Raw genomic sequence first — 6,981 nt, 5'->3', positions numbered from 1 at the left:
CTGTATTTTTATGAGATTGTGATAATTATGCGCTTTGGGGTGATGTAATGCAGTTTGCTAAATTGTAATACTTAAAAAAGGAAAAGTCGATAAATATAAGACAAATTATCCGTTAATTTAACAGATCTGAATCAGGCACGTCTCACATCAGTGCTCTCATTTGGATTTGTTGTGTTGACCACGTGCCCAAAGACCTACAATGGACCTAACTTACATAATCAAAGTTCGTAGATGCCACTATCAGAAGTTTAGCGGAACATATCCAGGCAACATGAAAGCCAAAATACATGCAAGAAACATGGCGATGGAACCATTTCGTGTCATTTTGACACACTTCCGCAAGCTACAATTAACCCACCTGCAACCAATTTCCTTCCCCGTCAGAAATGAGCAGAAAGTCCTCATCAACACAACATTAGATGCGCACTCTAATTTATGAAAATGGAAGACGTGTCTTGTGTTTCCCAGGCCTAGAGGAGCTATCGGTGGTGTCTTCTGATTAAAGCATCACCAGCACCACGACAGCTAGTGATTTAGTGATGCAATTACCAAAATAACAGCAAACACCCATCAAGTCAATAACTGGTGGCATGAACGCGGGAATAAACAGTGATGAAATGCTCGTCTCCAAGGGGTAACATTAACCTACCTCGATTTACATCGTTGAAACTTTAATCACGTCTCCCTGGCCCTCGTGGTTATGATAATATGTCCCTCGCCGATAACCAGAAGAGGCTTGACGCGTGAAAAGGCGGTTTCGCAGTGGTCAAGCATCCGTTCTGCTGCTTCTCTCGCGAATAAAGCGGACGCTGAGTGAATGCGCGCCGTGTCACGAGCATCATCGCTCAGCGAGGTGATATCAGGAGTCCACACGTCCAGAGAAACGCGTCGTTTTCGCGACAGGAGGAGTGCATTGTGTGTCGATCGTGCTTTGTAGTATGAGGTGTGGTTTGTGCTGAGGGCTTCTTCTTTAAATCACGCCAGGGACTCAGTCTCGTGCCGAAGCCGCGATTAGACGCGATTCGATTGAAGCATGACCGCCAGCATCGCTCCGTTATGTCGGAGGAGGAGGAAGAGGAGGAGGAGGATGGGATTCATTACGTAGAGAACACGCTTTTCTATTGGTTTTCTGTCCTAGAGATGACAAATGCTCTTAGGGATAACCTCGCATCCATCTCAACACCTTACTGCCCGCCGAGGTCCCTCACAATTACCACAGCGTGCTGCAAACACACATCAGTCATGAACATAACGTCACTCAAGAGCTGTCATGAGTCACGTGACGACAGAGGTGACATTGAGATCAACATGAGGTGAGAGAGGTGAAGACAAAACAAAGATCTGCTCTGCTGCTCCAGACTTTCAGATAAGACTATCACATGTCCCATTATAATCCTATCTTTAATCAAACCATTAAATACCATCCGTACTGCACATCATGCTTCCATACCGACATACACCATTCAACTATAACAATTATCTTACACAACACTGTAAAAAGTGGTCACTTGCAATCTTTACCGTAATTTACCATAACATATTTTTGACTTGAATAAAAGCAGTTATTAATGTGTTTTTCAGTTTAGCCTCATCATAACATTACCATAGGTATTTAATTTAATTTTACCTGCATGACACTGCACTATACAGTCATGGTATCATAATGCAGATTACAGTTATCATTTTGAAATACAATAATAATATAGCCTGATACTATAATATTACTGTACATTATTCCAGTATCATTCAGAAGATAATATTTGTATTTATAGTACTAATGCCATCAGACTAGCGTGTACTGTTACTTCACATTATAAAAATTTATTTTAGATTATGCAATGCTAAAAATAAAAATAAAAAATTATATTTGTATTGCTGTTTTTTTTTTAATAACAAACTTTTTACACAAAAAAAGTTTTGTGAGTACACAAAAAGTTTGGAGGGGGTAATTTTTGTTTTGTTTTGGGGGATATTATAGAAGTCTCTTGTGCTCAACTGATCAAAAATACAGTAAAAACAGTAATATAGTGAAATATTATTATGTCACATCACATGATCTCTCAGAAATCATTCTAATCATACATTTCATGAAAACAATTATTTTCAGGATTCTTTGATAAATAGAATGTTCAAAAGAAAGCATTTTAAAAAATCTGAAATCTTTTGAAACATTATAAATTACTGTTATTGTAATTAAATTAAATTATGTATGTTCAATTTAATGTGTCTTTCTTGACTAAATAAAATTATTCATTTCAAAACAAAATTCTTAACATTTTGAAAGGCATATTTGCTTTTTTTCATCTAAAATATATTTTCAAAACCATGCATTTTGTTTGTTTGTTAATTTAACAGCTCCATTTTTGGGCTGTGGAATTATGGCAAATTATAATAAAATGTATTTTTTCATTGTGAACAAATTTCTGTTTTTTTTTTTTTTTTTATGATTTAAAGTTGTAGTTATTTGGCCTTGTGGCACCGAAACCTCAGAACTATCTCTTTCTAACGGTTTTCGGTGACAGGAGATGATGTTGCCTTTTGTCCTTCGTGTGCCCTTTAAAAAAAAGAATGTAAACAAGCAATTAAAGTCTTCCAAGTTCCCACGATTCCACGCATACCTGCGACACACACAGAACTTCCCCATTAGCATTTCTTGCATACCAAAGTCTGACACCAAACCCAGTTGGCCTACTCACACAGAGAGCAAAGCAGTCTCACTGAGAACCACACCTGCTCTTAATACACTTAAAATAACAGTACCAGCCCTCACAGTTTCTATTAATACATATCTGAAGAAACCTAAAGTTTACAATGCAAAAACTCTTCACGACCCAATGATAAATGTTTGAATCTGCTCAAAAATAATCTATCAAATTCAAAAAGACGGAATAGATGTGGTGATCTACTCCTTAGAGCAGCTTTCTACTGTACAGAAAGTTTCAATCTCTCTTTTTTGTTGAAGTTTGTGATGCAACAGCAGGCTGATTCCCTACAAATCAACTCATGTCATTGTGTTCTACCGACGCATGATGAGAATCATTCCATTCACAAATGTGGACAAACAGCAATCACAACATTTCTGAGCTCAAAGGGATCCGCCCACCACACTTATGTGACTCTGATACGCACAGCGACATTTATCTCAGAAGTTATTTGAGGAAGACGAGGTGACTCACTTTACCTGGACGGTAAGTCTTCACTGATACTTCCCTGAAACAGGGCTGTCTTAGGATTTCATGTACATCTCCGCAAACTTTCTAAAACCGAAGCCTTTGAAAAGTGTATGAAGTCAAGCAATAAACCAGTAAACAGGTGAGTCGTGAGTCGGAACAAGTTATGATTTATGCTTTTAGAAAAAGTTGTATTGCGCTGCAATGGATTGGGAGCCTGAACTGGGTTCTTAGTAAAGTTTCATTTAAATCTCAGCTTTGTCTCAGATGTTTCTCCTCAAATTTCTTACTGAAATCCAAACAGACACAAAAGAATTTAACGTGGAATTTAATGAGAAATATTTGATTTCCGATTGAAAACTTTTGACGTTGGATTGTAGATTTTGGTTTCCTGGGAACATCTGAGAACAGTCTGAGATCCTGAAACTCAAAAGCTTTGTTTTTATTTGCTTTCAATCTAATCTCATTGCTGTCTAAGAGAACCAACTGAGAGATTAAATGGATCTCAAATTTTTCATTAAATAAAATGTCTTTATATTACAGATCCAATTCAGTCAACTGAGCGTTTAAAATACAGATACTATTATACTTAATGTGATAACTGAATATAATTATAGTGTGTTTGAATATCTTATACTAGAGTATCCACTGAATTTACTATAACAGTTCAATTGAACATTTCATATAAAACATACTTTTTAATATTCAATTTAGAAAAAAGTGCACAAACATAGCTATTGATAATGATGACCATCATCTCTTACATACAGCACATTTATTTTGTATAAATGTAGAGATATTTGAAAGGAACCATTATAACCAAATGATTAAAACATTTGATTAAACTTCTTTTTTTTTTTTTTATTGAAACTTTCTGGTCAAATGTAAGCTAACCGGACCACGTTTACTTTGTGCTCAGGTGTTCATCGAGTGACTGCTGTCAGTTAAAATTTCCATTACGAGAAGATCTATTCAGTGTTTCCCATGATGGCAGGTAATAAAAACATAAGTAAAAAAATGATTAAAGATAATAAAAATATAACAAGAAAAGGAATTTGATATAAAATCGTATCATGTGCAAATCACACCTCATATTGTTTCCGTGATGTGGAATTCTTGAAATGCAAATGCAAATTAAATGCAAAATAAAAAAACAAATTGCTCTGTGAGCTGGATAAATGATGCATTTACTTTTTGCTTCCTTTGGTTTTCCTCTCGTTATAGAACACGGTCAACCTTGTAATGCGTCAGAAGCCAGCTTTTGCATGAATGGAGGAAAATGCTTTAAAATAGACTCTGTGTATACTCTCAAATGTGTGTAAGTATCTCCACGAACAGGATAGCTATTGTTTTGTCATTTACATTAGAAAATACCTATGAAACCCTTGTCCTGTCCTGTAGCTGCAATGCGAACTTTGAGGGCAGCAGATGTGAGCACTTCCAGCTGATCAGTTTCTCACGGGACAGTGAGGAGCAGGGCATGATCGCCGCCGTGGTCATCTTCGCCCTCCTCATCCTAGTGCTGCTCGGTGTGGTCATCTACTACATCTGCAAGTGAGTCCCAAGCACTTCATAAATAATACGTTTCATCAAACATTATAAATAAACATGCGGCAGATTACGATTACCACAAAAAAACCTTGCCTCTCTTTTAATATAAAGAACTGTCATTTACAGTGAAGGTTGATATAATTAAGTGATATCCAGTGTTGGGAAGGTTACTTTGGAAATGTATTAGGTTATAGATTACAAGTTACCCTACTTAAAATGTCATAAGTAGTGTAACTATTTCAATTGCATTTGATTACTTTTCTAAAGTTTTCAACTGTTAATTATTTTCAATCATTTAAACCAGGCAGGGTCAACCTGATTACTGTAAGACTTTCAAAATCCTTCATCGCATTTCATTTTAAAGCACAGCCACCACAAAATCATATTTTGCCCTGCTAATACTTTGAAAAATTGCTATAATTATTTGCTTTTATCCACCTTATTTTTAACGCATGAATGCTAACATTACCATTTAACTTGAATGGGCGAGACTTCCGGTGGCACTCTTTATCTGTGCAAAAACAGTCCGTTATGGTACTTTTATATATTTGTATTTGTTATTATATAATTTCCATGTATAATCATAGTCTTAAACGCACTGATTTTGTAGCGCGGATACTTTTACCATTTACTGCACTGTTATTCTTCTAGTTAGCCTGTTTAACGTCAACTTACATAGAGTGGCTAATGAGTCTCTCACATTCATAAAAAATAGCTTACTTTAATTATTTTTTTGCTTTGCCAACGATTTTTGTTCCAGATGAAGCCACAGCAGAATGACTATTTTTTATGAATCATTTTTTGACCGAATCGGTTGAGTGAATGATTCAGCGTGACACTGACACAGGAAGTGAATATGGACATTAGTGAACTTCAAAATGAGTATAGCCACAAAAAGTAAATAAAGTGTGTGGAAAAAAATAGAAAACAAACCTTTTGTAAAGTTTTATTAAATTTTACAGCTCCTGGGAACAACTTCACAGCTCAGATAATACACAGACTTTAGAGCAGAAATATAAATATAAATATAAGATTTTAAATCCTTCAAAGATTGGTCCAGTTTACTTCATTTGCAATTCCTCATCCTATTTTTTTTCCTTTTTTTAAGAAATCCAAGATCAAGTTTTTTATTTTATTTTTGGTACTAGTACTTTTTACAGTACAGAATATTATTTTAAAGATTATCAACGCACTGATATGTTAACATGATCTTTTTTAACCCCCAAAACCGGCAAGAAAGTAACAGTTCTGGTAAATAATAAGTTCTCTTTTCTATCTTTATCTATTTATTTCCAGAATAAAGAGAAAGGGCCAGAGTCAACCAAAATCTGAGTACCACCAGGCAGGCAAATCCAGTAGTGAGCCAGTGTGACTCCACGTTTGAAACTCAGATGCATGTGAACTCACATTGGTTGCTAAAAGAGGCTTTGATGTCGTGGAGGACCCCATCATGACAGAGGAACATCTTTACCCTGTAACATCGCCCCCTTGTGAAAGTCTTGGGCTCGATGTGAAAATGTGCCAGTTGCACAATAGCTCAAAGTGCCAGCTACTCTCAAAATATCTTTCTTAATGTTCATAGATTTTGTAAATAGATCTGTCAATTAAAACATATTAAGTTAAATATGTTCAAAGGATGCAGATTCCATACAAGCAAAATGTTACCGTATCAGATGTTCAATGGAAAGCAATACATTTCAAAACGAGCATCCTTGGATTGTTTTTAATTTTAATTCGATATAGAAGTCTTAATACTATATATTATAATTGTCACATGTGCTGTGTACATACATTTTTTTCAGTGTGCTGTTTTTGTTTTTGGCTGAAACTTTGATTATACACTATATATATCCTTCAATTCTACTGGATTATATTGAAATCTCTTCATAATGTTAAAATGTTTTACCATTAAATGTATGTAACAACAACATGCTCAGTCATCATTAATATACACCACCGGACTGGACATAGAATAATTTTTTTAAAGTTGAATATTTTGAATTTTTTAGATGAATAACTGTTTGTACCAAAATGTGCGATATACAGTGCACAACTCATGAACAATGTGTCCCACTATGCAATGTGATTCTTGTGAGATTAATGAACCAGACAGATTTATGGGTTCTCGTGGGATAGCTGACTTGAATGGTGCTGGGTGGGGAGGCACATACCCTCTTCCTGGCTGTGGTGAGTTGGACCCAAGGTTTGCATGCTTAATGCACTGTAATACAATTTCTATATGTTGTAAACTTGTAATGCA

At 35.6% G+C, this 6,981-nt stretch overlaps 2 protein-coding genes across 6 annotated transcripts in view; one reads left to right on the top strand and one right to left on the bottom strand.

The window, feature by feature from the left end:
- LOC127947334 (transmembrane protein 266-like) overlaps positions 1 to 1,260 on the bottom strand; it is a 64,618-nt gene extending 63,358 nt beyond the window's left edge. For 2 of the 4 annotated variants that reach the window (XM_052544398.1, XM_052544401.1), the window contains exon 1: positions 650 to 1,260. The gene's annotated coding sequence lies outside the window, so the exon portion shown is untranslated. Of the gene's footprint in view, positions 1 to 358; positions 520 to 649 lie in introns of those variants that run through there. The other 2 variants (XM_052544400.1, XM_052544399.1) reach the window with 1 other exon arrangement.
- A 1,220-nt stretch (positions 1,261 to 2,480) lies between these two features.
- LOC127947333 (pro-neuregulin-4, membrane-bound isoform-like) lies at positions 2,481 to 6,618 on the top strand. 2 transcript variants are annotated; one of them, XM_052544397.1, is made up of 5 exons: positions 2,481 to 3,188; positions 4,090 to 4,164; positions 4,395 to 4,488; positions 4,572 to 4,724; positions 6,018 to 6,618. In XM_052544397.1, the coding sequence occupies exons 2-5, from the start codon at positions 4,155 to 4,157 to the stop codon at positions 6,091 to 6,093; spliced, it is 333 nt and encodes a 110-aa protein (XP_052400357.1). In that variant the 5' UTR covers positions 2,481 to 3,188; positions 4,090 to 4,154; the 3' UTR covers positions 6,094 to 6,618. The 2 variants fall into 2 exon arrangements, with proteins under 2 accessions (XP_052400357.1, XP_052400356.1); XM_052544396.1 differs by having other exon boundaries at positions 2,481 to 3,312.
- Positions 6,619 to 6,981: the final 363 nt, after the last annotated feature.

This window comes from Carassius gibelio, chromosome A25 (assembly GCF_023724105.1).
Source record: "Carassius gibelio isolate Cgi1373 ecotype wild population from Czech Republic chromosome A25, carGib1.2-hapl.c, whole genome shotgun sequence".
NCBI classification, from domain to species: Eukaryota; Metazoa; Chordata; class Actinopteri; order Cypriniformes; family Cyprinidae; genus Carassius; species Carassius gibelio.
The sequence above is the reverse complement of the archived record's forward strand: the minus strand, read 5'-3'. Positions and strand labels throughout refer to the sequence as shown.

Excerpts from the sequence above, each read along its gene's own strand:
- LOC127947333 (XM_052544397.1), top strand. Across the intron at positions 4,489-4,571 it reads GTGTATACTCTCAAATGTGT|CTGCAATGCGAACTTTGAGG; the intron begins GTAAGTATCTCC and ends CCTGTCCTGTAG. Across the intron at positions 4,725-6,017 it reads GTCATCTACTACATCTGCAA|AATAAAGAGAAAGGGCCAGA; the intron begins GTGAGTCCCAAG and ends ATTTATTTCCAG.